The sequence below is a fragment of the Epinephelus lanceolatus genome, chromosome 6 (genome assembly GCF_041903045.1).
Source record: "Epinephelus lanceolatus isolate andai-2023 chromosome 6, ASM4190304v1, whole genome shotgun sequence".
NCBI classification, from domain to species: Eukaryota; Metazoa; Chordata; class Actinopteri; order Perciformes; family Serranidae; genus Epinephelus; species Epinephelus lanceolatus.
Window position 1 is genome coordinate 15,864,146 of NC_135739.1, and position 12,437 is coordinate 15,876,582.

General features: G+C 45.1%; 1 protein-coding gene across 2 annotated transcripts; it reads left to right on the plus strand.

Moving 5' to 3' along the window:
* The first annotated feature begins 33 nt into the window (after nt 1-33).
* zfyve9b (zinc finger, FYVE domain containing 9b) lies at nt 34-12,232 on the plus strand. 2 transcript variants are annotated; one of them, XR_004501394.2, is made up of 16 exons: nt 34-235; nt 2,946-3,769; nt 3,928-4,027; nt 4,405-4,601; nt 4,715-4,826; nt 5,579-5,701; nt 5,846-6,001; nt 6,889-7,113; nt 7,202-7,284; nt 7,382-7,486; nt 7,588-7,738; nt 9,343-9,423; nt 9,595-9,854; nt 10,004-10,109; nt 10,198-10,377; nt 11,527-12,232. XR_004501394.2 is itself a non-coding variant. In XM_033620819.2 (16 exons), exons 1-16 carry the CDS (start codon nt 172-174, stop codon nt 11,686-11,688), a joined length of 2,832 nt encoding a protein of 943 aa, XP_033476710.1. In that variant the 5' UTR covers nt 34-171; the 3' UTR covers nt 11,689-12,232. The 2 variants fall into 2 exon arrangements, 1 of the variants encoding a protein (XP_033476710.1); XM_033620819.2 differs by having other exon boundaries at nt 9,692-9,854.
* Nucleotides 12,233-12,437: the final 205 nt, after the last annotated feature.

Sequence of the window (12,437 nt, forward strand, 5' to 3'; positions counted from 1 at the left end):
CATTTCTGCACACCTCTTGAGTTTCTTCAAAGAGCTGCAGAGAGACACAGGGGAGGAGGGAGATCACAGAGAGGGGGGTAGAGAGGCGAAATCATCCCATCCCCTCCGCTTGTGAGCAAGGCACTGCTGCTTGGATCCGTGCTCCTCGGCTCTCTCATGTAACAGGATAAAATGCTGAAGTTCTTCTCTGCGCGGGATGACGAGAATGAAAGCCTTCTGGGAGCAATAACTGAGGGTAAGGATTGCGCTGATTGCATCGGGGTGGGGATGCTTTACTTCCCCATTCACTGCCTGTGCGTTACAGGGTGATGATACTGCGCGTCTGTGTTTGTCACAGAAAATCGCTGACACAGCATTTGGCCGCGCGCATAGTCCGCATCATCTGTGTGTGTGTGTTGCGCACATTCCCGATTGAAGACAGGCTGCGCACATACAGACTCCTCAGTAAACACCACCTCAGTGAAGTATCCTGCTCGCGCTGATGTAACGGGGTGCGGGGTGAGTGTCGCATTGCCGCCGGCCTCGGTGCCTGCCAGCGTTTCAAACATTTGCACGTGTGTTGAATGCGTCACTGTCCCGGGAAGCGATCGCTCCAGTCAGTCGGATCGGTGCAGCCCCGCCGTGCCGTGCCGTGTCGGGGAATCTTCACTGTGTAGCCCGCAGCAGGACCGAAACGACCCGCCTTTCTTTTTATGGCTTTAGCGCTGCAATGCAGTTTCACACAGGAAAATTAGACCAGATCCTTCCCATCAACAGCGCAGCTAAACAGTATGAAGTGAACAGCATGTAGGCTGCAGCAGGATGATTTCCAGTGGTTGTTAAAGTACCGTGTCCTGAGTCATAACTCTTCATGAATCACTGGGTGTTGCAGCTCAATGAAACACCAGCCATGGACACATTAACTCACATACGTGCTGGTGATTTACCATAATGGTTATTACGTAAGCCCCTAATGAGGGAATGGTGCTGAAACAGTAATTGGCTGTAATCAGAGAAGGAGCTGCATTTATGTAGAACCTGAGGTTGAGATTATGAATGGAGTCATTCAGAATCTAATGGCTCATTTGCATGGGTGCAGATTTGGGGGGCTGCAGGGGACATGTTCCCCTCAATATTAACAACATGTGAATTTGCACCCTCCCCAGTAAAAACATGGAATTAGCAGAGGACAGGGAACTGATGCAGAAAAGGCACAATTTTGCCCATCACCAGAATGCAGAAAATCAAGTGTAAGCCACTCAAAATTTTCTGGTGGAAGACCCCCAGACCACCAGGAATGGAGCTCAGCCTTGCTTCCAATTTTCCCCAGTGGCCACCTGTGGCATTGCAGCAAAAATCCCCAGTGGCCCCCAAAAGAGGGTGCATGAATTGCATACCATTTTTACTTTTAGTAGGTAATGCAACTGCCCTTAAATGTTGCATGCAGTATGCACACAGTCAGGACATACTTCCTCATAACATTACGTTTGCAGCTCAGTCGATGTGACAGAGGTGCAGAGGACTGTGGGTCAGAATAGCTGGAAAAGCATGCTGGCTTGCACACTGCAAAATCAGACCAGATTTAGGAGAACATCCTGGTATTTTTGGCACACTGTTTTGGCATACTATGTATTGGGGCATATTAAATCTTTTTCTGGCTCACTATATGGTATGGTATATGGGGACTGGAACGCACAGTTAAAAATAACGGACTTAAGCACTGTGATGTCACCCATTGGTTTGTGGACTTTGGCATTTTGGCCTTTGCCATCTTGGCTTTTAGGGCTAGAAGTGACCATATTTGGGCCAGAGGCTGGAGCTGTGGAGGAGCAAGGCGTGGATTTGACTGAGAAGCTGAGGACACTCTCAGTCACTCGAAGTGGCCTGCCCTAAAATATGCGTAACTTAATAAAATGTAAACAGGTGACTTAAGGTGAAATCTTAAGTCACCCCCCCCCCCCCCTCCCCCCCCCCCCTTTACTGTTGTTGTGAATGTTGGAATTAGCTACAGGGACCAAAAGACTTTTTTTTGTACTAGGCTGTGAACATGTTGTTTCTGCTGTAAGTTGGGCACTTAAACATGGGAGTCTGTGGGGACTGATTGGCTTCTGGAGCCAGCCTCAAGTAGCTGTTCAAAGAACTGCAGTTTTTGTCACTTCCGTGTTGGTTTAATTTTTCAACGTTACCGCTTGCATATGTGCCAGGTGAGCGGTTCCATTGGACTGAAAAGGTGCCATCTTGGGGTCCATTATCTTGTTATTATATACATCTATGGGTCCTCAACAGTGCTGAAACAAAACCTATGACCTTGCTCATTTGATTGTACAGTGAAACATAGTTTTTCACAGTGGGCTCAGTTGAATATAGTGTGCAGGTAATCAGTGGAAAACTGATCCAAATTCAAATATACAAACCATTTTATTACCATAAACATTTGTTGGTTTTGTCTTTAACCAAAGGTACAAAACAAATACACAGAACCAGTTGAGGGTTTAGTGTGAACACCTGCAAGCCCCAAAAAAAATCTTTAAATTCTCATGGTGACATGTGGCCACTCAATATGAGATGATGCACAGAGCCAATTAAACACCACTATTGAACTTGTGGTTCTCCAGGGAAGCAGCAGCTCTGTGCTATTGCTTCTACAACTGCGATTTGTTTTATGTCAATATTTAGTCCACAGTAAACATTTTCCTCTTTTTTTCATGTGGTCTGTTCTGTGATCAGCTCAAACACACCTCAAGGGCGAGTGTTAATGCAACCTTTAGTGATGACCGAAGCTATGACTTGTGTCCGGGGTGATGAAATAGATTATCACATGCAGTTAAAAGGCCACCTAGCACATGTGAACATTCCCCACAAAATGAGTCATTGTTAATGGTGTGTGTCTAAGTGTGCGTGCGTGACAGCATGAGAGATAGACACATTGAGTGTTCATGATATCATCATGCTCCCCCTCGAAACAGATGAAGGAGACAATCCGTCTCTGCAGGACACCAAGCAGCACTGGCTGAACAGACCCTGCCTGCTGGTGCTTAAAGATGGGGATGTGTCCAAACCAGGATTGGGCTGCGGCCAAATAAGACCAGAATCTCCGTCTAAGACCCCCTCAGACACATCAGTCAGAGGCAGCTTTGGGCCATGTGAGCAGAAACCATCTGAACATCCTGCCAAAACTGCCTCACCCTCCCAGCTGGAGGAGGGCAGCTGCACTGTGACCACCATCTCCACATGGGGTGAGAGTTGTTTCGGGGAGTCTTCCAGCCCCCTGGTGCTGAGCCCTGCTGAGACCGCATGGCCAGATGAGGAGGAAGAGGAGGAGGTGGCAGAGGAAAAGAAGAAGCCCCAGGCTCCGCCATCAAAGGAGGACTCTGTGGTTGAGGAGAAGGAGCTGGAGGAGAGCAGGCTGGAGCAGCAAGAGCAGTCCTGCAGCTCCGAGGCGACCGCAGCACCTTCTACTCTCTCACAGGATGACGCACATGGCAGGGGGCCCAAGGAGCTCCAGAGCCAGTTTAAGATGGTCAGATCTAACGGAGGAGATGAGACGAACAACAGCAAGGCTCAGGGAGCCAGTGGAGAGGGAGCGGTGGGGGACTGTGCAGCTTCCCCACTAGATCCTGACAATGAGTCCCAGCTGAGCCCTGTTGGTATTCTGTCCAAGGATCGAGGCACTGTCCTAGGAGAGGTAGCTCCAGTGTGGATCCCTGACGCTCAGGCGCAGGTCTGCATGAAGTGTGGGGTCAAGTTTACGTTTACTAAGAGGAGGCATCACTGCCGAGCTTGTGGGAAGGTGAGAAAAGTTGGTATGTTGTGCAGCATTGAAAATACAATTTAATTAAATGTTCTTACGTAACATGGTGACTTGTAGCTGACTGGTGGAATGTACACATGTGTCTATCCTACATGTTGTTTGTGTGTGTGTGTGTGTGTGTGTGTGTGTATTGTCAGGTTTTTTGTGCACTCTGCTCCAACCTGAAGTTCAGACTCACACATCTGGATGGCAAGGAGGGGCGAGTCTGTGTTTCCTGTCATTCAACCCTCCTCAAAAGTGAGAACAGTTTTTTTTTTATCTCAAATTCACAGTTTTTAATGAAGCTATGCAGAAGTTGGATAGACCAGGGTTGGTTGGCACACTTTGCAGTACTTGAGACTATGAGTAGGATTAATAGTGCGGTCTGGGGGTTTCTGAGTGGGATCTGAAGGGTTGAGGTTAGATGGATAGAAAAGTAGGAAAGAGGATATATATTTTAGCGTCTTAAAATACAGTCACAGTTACAGTTAAGATAGTAGAAGAGGGCAGCTGAAGAAAGCAAACATTTCGATGTTACTTTTTTGTTTCTGTGACCTTCAAAGGACCAGAAAATAGCTGTGTGCCAACCGACCCCAATCCCAATTAGTCTCCTAATTCTTCCATCCTCTCCTCAGGGACACCACCGAGGGGGAAAAGGAGGGTGTGGTTTGCAGATGACATCCTCCCCACTAAGCAGTCAGAGTCCGCTCCAACCACACCAGTCAGAGGGTTCTCACCGCTGATGAGACGAGCGCTGGGCGGGCCGGTCAGAAGTCCTGTGGGGTCACCACAGCTTAGGAGAGCCTTGCGGCCGCATGGGACGAATATCAACGTAACAAAACATGACACAGAACATATTTGTTGTCTTATAGTAAGTCAGGTAGTTTTACAGGACAGATCTGATGAGAAATGTGTTCTTACTCCTCTGCCGTCCTCTTCCCCCAGGAGGCCTGTGGTCCTTATGGATGGGGCACCACAGCTTTAGTCAGCAGCTCTGCCAACCTCATCCCTCTGGATGGCTTGCCACCCATCCTCACCTCCACAGGAGTCAAAGGAGGTAAGACAACTGTCATCCAATTTGAGGGTGAGAATGAAAAGATTTAGCAAAGTGACTTTGTGTCTTTGTTCATGGTAGCACAGATGCTGGCATTTTCCTGACCTTGAAATGTGGTTTTCCAGTTTATTGGCATGTCTTGCATAATTGTGTGCACAGTGTAAAGATAAGGGGAGAGGCACAGACAGAAGGGAGTCAAAATCAAATCAGGCAACACAAGGTGAGGTGAAAATGTGGTCTCTGATGAGGAGTTGACAATGTAGTGCTGACAAAGGGAAGAAAAAACTGAGGCATCAAAATTAAATGAGAGCAGCAGCTACAGAAAATGCTGGATAATCTAAATGAACACTTTTAAGATTGTCTGTTGTGAATAAAAGATGAAGTAGTGATTAGTGTATTTATGTTTTCATTATTCCCACTTACAATTCCCGACGACTCCCTTTAGTGCTGTTACTTTAAATAATAATTTGGACCCCGTTCTGCCTGGTTAAACAGGGGCGTTTAAAAAATGATAGCATTAATAAAAGCTACTAGCCTTGCATCTTAATTAGGACCAGACTTAGACAGTGGTTATTAATCCTAGCACAGCTATTTCATCTTCAAACATGAATCCTGAAGTCATAAAAGTTGGCGTCCTTATTTGCTTACAATGGATAAAAGTGCAGCATCAGAAAAATACTTTACAGTGCCAGCAGTGTGAGCAGCTTTAGGAGATACTACTGTCTAACAGCATTGTCACTATGTTCTCTCCTCAGATTACACTGTGGAGGAGCAGCCCTCTGAGATGCTGCTTATTCAGGAGTTGGAGAGTGGCAGGCCCAAGCCCCTGGTGTTTGTCCTCAATGCCAACCTACTGGCTATGGTCAAGCTGGTCAACTGTACGTCTCTTTTTTTCCCTTGTGTGTGTGATCCAACATATGAATTATTATCACTATTATTGACTACAAAAATGGATGACTAAATGTGATTTTAGTTGGACTGTCTTTGTAGACCACTGAGGTTGTGTCTTGGTTGTGTGACAGATGTCAACAGGAAGTGCTGGTGTGTAACAACAAAGGGAATGCACGCTGTCGGCCAGGTGGAGGTGGTGGTGCTGCTGCAGTGCCTGCCTGAAGAGAAGAGCTTCCCCAAAGACATTTTCAGCCACTTTATCCAGCTGTACAGGGACACCCTCACAGGTCAGAGACACACTATAAGATGGCTACTGTACATACAAGTTCTGGCATTCATAGTACCCTCCACCAACCCAAACACCATTGCAGGCGAAGTACCCCCCCTCATGTCAACAACACTCCCCATGGCAGTGCCCCCCAGCATGACAATACATCATGCCACACCACAAAAACTGCTCAGGAATGGCCCGAGGAATGTGACAAAGAGCTTAAGGCATCGATCTTGCCTCAAAATCCCCCAGATCCCACTCTGATCGAGCGTTTATGGAAGTGTCGGTACCCCAGAGGTACTAATGATTCACAGTGGGGTCTCCTTGGATCGGATTTGGCTCTGATCTGTTGAGGCATGGACACAGGACCTCTGGACACCACCAGGGCATTTGCCAGTCATGTGGTTTACAAGATAGGGTACTGACACATACCAGCGATGCTTGATCAGACTGGGATTTGAGGAATTTGGAGACCAGGTTGACTCCTTGAGCTCTTTGTAATGTTCCTTGGGCCATTCCTGAGCAGTTTTTGCTGTGTTGCATGGGGCATTGTCCTGCTTGAGGGCCACATGCTGTTGCCATAAGGGGGTGTATTTGGTCTGCAATGGTGTTCAGGTGGGTGGTGCGTGTCAAGTGGGATCCACATGAATGCCAGGACCCAAGGTTTCCCAGCAGAACATTACATTGCAATGAGATAATCAATGTTATTCACTTCACCTGTCAGTGGTTTTTATGTTGTAGCTGAGCTCAGTGTACAGTAGTGGTGATGTGTTATATTGAATTTTGCCCTCTTTTAGACTCCACTCATTCTGAAAAACTGCCTACCATGCACTGCCTGTCATCTCCCTCAAAGTGTTTTCCCTGCTATAATTACACATGACCTTTTTCTCTGTATTTCTGCAGGAAAGGTTGTGAAACACCTGTCGCTGTCCTTGCTCGGCAGTAGTTTCCTGGGCAGCGAGGAGCACGCGGGCTTCTTGTACATTCGCCCCACTCTCCAGTCCCTTCAAGGTCTACCTCTGCCAAACCAGCCCTACCTCTTTGGCCTGCTGGTCCACAGAGCAGAGGTGGCCTGGGCCAAAGCCTTCCCCTTGCGTCTTATGCTGCGACTGGGGGCCGAGTACAGATGTGAGTAAGCCAGGCCCTGGTGTAAATTACTGCATCTTTAATTCTCAAGTTTTCCTCTTCAGTTACCCTCTTTTCTTTCTCGTTCCAGTTTACCCGTGTCCCCTTTACAGCGTGCGCTTCAGGAAGCCCTTGTTTGGGGAAATTGGCCACACCATAATGAGACTGTTAGTTGTGAGTATGACAGTGTGCAACAACTTCTGTTTGGTGTCGTAACTTTTATCAAACTTCCTATAATTGATGTTGAACTTTTCCTCCCATCCTGTTTCAGGACTTTAGGAATTACCGTTACAGCCTACCAATGGTGCCGGGGCTCACTGTGGATCTAGAGGCTCAGAGGACCTGCATAAAGATACCAACCAACGGGTATAATGAAGTAAGTCAAAGCCTTTAAGCGCCTCACAGAATTAATAATAATATTTATGCAGTTTTCATCAATCATCATGCTTCCCTCTCTGCCCACTTGTCGCTCATTAGCTAATGAAGGCTTTGAATAAATCCAATGAGCATGTGCTGGCCATCGGAGCGTGCTTCAATGAGACTGCAGACTCCCACCTCATCTGTGTGCAAGGAGACGATGGCCAGTACCAGACCCAAGCCATCAGCATCCACAATCAGCCACGCAAAGGTGGGCCGTAACAGGATACTGTGAGGGAGTCTGGACTCAATGTCACATAATCAAGTAGTGAAGGATGTTCATTACAGTCAGAAATACAGATTGCAACAAGGGGGGGGGCGCCCTGATTGACTAATAAGATCATTTATCTGTTAATATTTGTTTGAATTGGTGCATCAGAAAAAAACATCAACACAAGAGCTATATTCAGTGTGATTATTCATTAGAAATTAAAAAAAAGCCTGTCTAACTCCACAGAACATTTGGTGCTATCCACACATGTTTAATTTACTTTTTCTGTCATTTAATTTAAATAGAATTCAAATTCAAGACCCACAGGGCTGGCTCTGATTCTGTTCTACATTACAATTTTGTCGAGGGAAAAAAGGGGCATGGCCATTTTCATAGGAGGTCCCTTGACCTTTCCAACAAGATACCTGAATGAAAATATGTTCTATGGATACCCATGAGTTTTCCCTTTACAGTCATGCCCGCTTTATGCTGGTTCCATGCAGTTTTTTGCATGGAGTATGTCTTATTTTGCTAATTGTATTTGAATATTTCTGCATACAAGGGTCCATAAACAGCACTGGAATTGCATAAATTGGATATGACTGGAAAGCTGGGACTCTTGTGGATTCAACGAGTATGATGATGTTAACCTCCATTGCAGCCATTTCAATGTAGGGAAAATTGACAGCATTGTATAAAATGACCTATAGTGACCTCTAGGAAAATCACAGCCTCACAAACTAGAGATTTCAGGCATTCAGAGGATGTATGGCTTTCATAGGTATATTGGCAATAAGAGGTTTCTTTGCAGTTTTCAGAAATGAAATTCTGACAGAAATCGCTCAGTGTCAAATATTTTTGATACCAAATGACAGCATGGATTTTTCTGTCGTGTTCCTCAAAGTCTTGGTGTTGTAATGTGATATACTGAAGGAATTTTTGACTATTTTTATAACAGCAAATGGTATCAACCACAAAATTTATGCAACAACTTATAGACGCAAATAAGCATGGGCATGGCCATCGGATACCTTCATCATGATGTTCTAAGCCCCAATACGCTCTAAGCTGCATCTCAAATTAGTCCTTAGATTCCCAGCTTCCAGATGATGTATAACACTTCTGTAAGGCATCTACTGTTGACCTAACATCTCCCCCTGAGACAAAAATGGATCTTCAGTGGGTCTCAGAGGGTTAAATTAGTAGATTGTGCATTTGCTGCAGAAAATTCACCATTACAAATAAATGTGCAGCCAAACATTGTGTAAACCAGTGACATTTCATTCTTAATCCCAATGTCCCTAAAGACATAGAGTGTATTCTTCTGTGGTACGTTTCACTCAGTTTAAATCTGACATGGATTCATTTATATTGGAAGGAGCAGATATAGAATAAAGACAGAGCAACTGTGTTTAACTTTGAAACTGCCCTAAGGGAAATTAAAGAGAAGGCTCCAAGCGTGTGGCCCACTGGACCAAAGATGTTCCCTAATGTAACACCAGATGGCACTATATAACAGTTTTTTCTTGTCGCTATAAAGACTGATTACAGGATTTAAACCACAGAATATGTCTTTAATTATTATTATTTTTTTTAAATTGCAGTGACTGGATCCTGCTTTTTTATATTCAGCAGTGCACTGAAAGCGACTGCAGGATATCTGGCCAAGTCCAGCATCGTAGAAGGTAGGATGTCCGCTCAGTGGGGAGTCAGCTTCACCTTGACTTTTCCTGCCCTGCAGGAAAATCATTGTTTACACTGCTTTTTGAAGTAGCATGTTAACACCCCTGCTTCAGAACTGGTTTATTCAGAACGTGTTGATCTTTGTATGTGTGTGTCTGTGTACATTTTAACAGACTGTTTGTCTAGGCGTGTGTACACGTTGATGCATGTGAGTGTGTGCGTGTGTGTCTGTTTGTGTGTTTCTCCTGTATCGCTGTCCCCTCTCTCCAGATGGGCTGATGGTGCAGATCACTGTGGAAACCATGGCGGAGCTCCGCCGGTCGCTACGGGAGATAAAGGACTATACCGTCACCTGCGGACGGCTTGACCAATCAGACAGCCAGGAGCTGGTTTGTGTACAGTGGGTGGAGGAGAAATGCACTGTGAATAAGGGGTGAGGGTGTTCACCTGTTTGAACTGCATGTGGCAGAATGAAGTTTTTGTGCTCAAAGAAAACAATATATCACACTACGCAGGCTTTAACACCAACCAACCAAGCACTGTAACAACTGCATTTTAATATCTGGTGTTTGTGTCCTCCAGAGTTATCAGCCCCATTGATGGGAAATCCATGGAGTCCATCAGCAGTACAAAAATGTTCCAGAAGTCAGAATACAAAGAAAATGGGAAGATCATCCGTTGGACAGAAGTACTTATGATGACCTGCTTAAAATGATCAACACAAGTCCATCTGACACTGTCTCCTCTCTTTACATGTCTGTGTATGATGTGTGCAGGTGTTCTTCCTGCAGAGGGGGGATCATCCCAAAGGAGGAGCGAGTGACACTGCAGAACACGACAGGTTAACAGAGCGGATCGCCCGGGCATTTTGCTTGGCACTGTGTCCACACCTCAAGCTGCTGAAAGAGGACGGGATGGCCAAACTGGGACTACGTGTCGCTTTTGACTCTCAAGAGGTCAGACAGGTTGTTTGCTATTTGGTATCAGTGATCTGAGTCACAACAACGTATGGTTACTACCCTCCCACAATAAGGCTGCATCATAAATGCTACTACTTCTACATATTGTGTTGCAGATGCACCTACTGAAATAAGCATCTAGCCCCGGCTCATCCTGTCCTATAGTGCCACTTGTACCTCCAGAGGTGATAGTGAGTCCCTGTTGCGTCTAGTCTGCTCTCAGTTCAACATGCAAGGACAGAGAAGTCAACACTAGTTTTGTTTTTTGTTCTTATGAGATATCTGTGATATCTCCTGGCATTAAGTTTAGCAATCTCACTCCGTCCTCGTCTTCCTCTTACATAAGTGACAATCAAACAGACAATCCACAGTGGTGTAGTTAGGTCAGCCACTTCAGGTCATTTTATAGTCAGGATAAGATAGCTGCAGGCTCAAGGCTCATTTAAACTCCCTCTACGTACGGAAAATAGATCCGTTCATTTCAAATGTTGTGACCGTCACTACCCACATACTTCCATGCATCCTTTATGTTAGCATAGATACAGCTAGTACATGGCACTAGAGGGCGGAGTAAAAAGTTTCTGACAACAAACAAATGAACAAACAAACAGCGGAGGAGGTCATAATAACGCACCTTTCTCTTGTCTTTTCTTACTGCCACTTTTATGTTTAAAAGACATGCCTGCTCACTGGACTTGCAGATGTGCTCAGCTTGCCAGTCTTGACAGATGTTAAACCTAAACTAGCTACTGGATATCATATCGTCTTGTCACATGATCAAATCTGAATCATTCCCAAGGACCCCCAAACCCCACAGGCCCAAGTGCATATATATCTATATCTATGCCCCTGCACCAGTAATAATTGATCAATTCTTTAATTAGCATTAAGATATTTAGATTATATGCTACTCTATAGGTGACTGCTAATAATTTGAGCTTTACATCAGCATTGAATTACTTACAGTTCCAGATGCTCTTCCACTTGTTAAGACTTTTATTAAATAATAGTCAGGGATCTTTACTAAAAACTGGTCTGAATCTGGTGGAGAGGACATGTAACATATGACTCATAATTAAGTTTATAACACAAGCTCCTGGGTGTGACTATATTAAAACTAATTATTGGTTTGTGTTGTAATTCCAGGTGGGATTTGTGGCCGGGAGCAATGGGCAGCCCCTCCCTGCTCAGTACCTGAACGCCCTGGATAGCGTGCTGATCCCCGTCATACACAGCAGGGGGCGCAAGAGAGGCGACGAGCCCATAGTGATGGAGCTTATCTTTTACATCCTGGAGAACATCACCTAGAGTGCACCCAACTATTCCATCTTATTAAACCCTGACCACAGCTCTGTCTCCGGCACTTCTCATCAGTGCTGCCATCAGTTTCAGGGCAACAAAAACATTCAAGGGGCGAACCAGACCACATCTACGGTCTGCATCCATCTCACCCACTCACGAGTAGAGAGAAACGATCTGACTCTTAGTGGTTCTCTGATCTCACCCTGCCCTGCAGCAGACAATCTGGGTACGCATGAAACCTAGGATGGACCATCAGATCACTGTACACTGTACAGACGTAGCAACTTCATAGCTTGATATCATTCGCGTCACAAATGTTCAATACAAATTCCCATATGGAGAATACCTTTAAAAGTGGGAGCCGGATTCAGCCCCACGACATTAAAGCAAAGAGAAAAAGAGAATGACTTGAAGAATAGAATGTAGTAGATCTGTAGCAAATTGATGCAACACTGAATGAATGCCTGAAGAATGTTTTCTTACTGGATGTATTTTAATTAATTGCTCATGAAATGTAATGTCGGCCTAGAATTAAACTTGCAACAATGACTGAGTTACTGCCTGTTCATCCATGACCCTATACTCAACACGGAATACTTGTACTTTACTGGAGTATTACCATTTCACACTGCACCTGTTAAACAACTACAACTACAAGCTGCTTTGCAGGTTAAGATTTTACTTCATACATAAACATGAAGGTGGAAGAAAATTAAAAACATCTTTTAATGAAATGTAGTCAAAACACAACCATT

Coding starts and splice junctions, on each gene's coding strand:
- zfyve9b (XM_033620819.2), top strand. CDS start 172: ATGCTGAAGTTCTTCTCTGCGCGGGATGACGAGAATGAAAGCCTTCTG. Junction 4,028..4,404: donor TCATTCAACCCTCCTCAAAA/GTGAGAACAGTT, acceptor TCCTCTCCTCAG/GGACACCACCGAGGGGGAAA. Junction 7,739..9,342: donor CCACAATCAGCCACGCAAAG/GTGGGCCGTAAC, acceptor TTTAAATTGCAG/TGACTGGATCCTGCTTTTTT.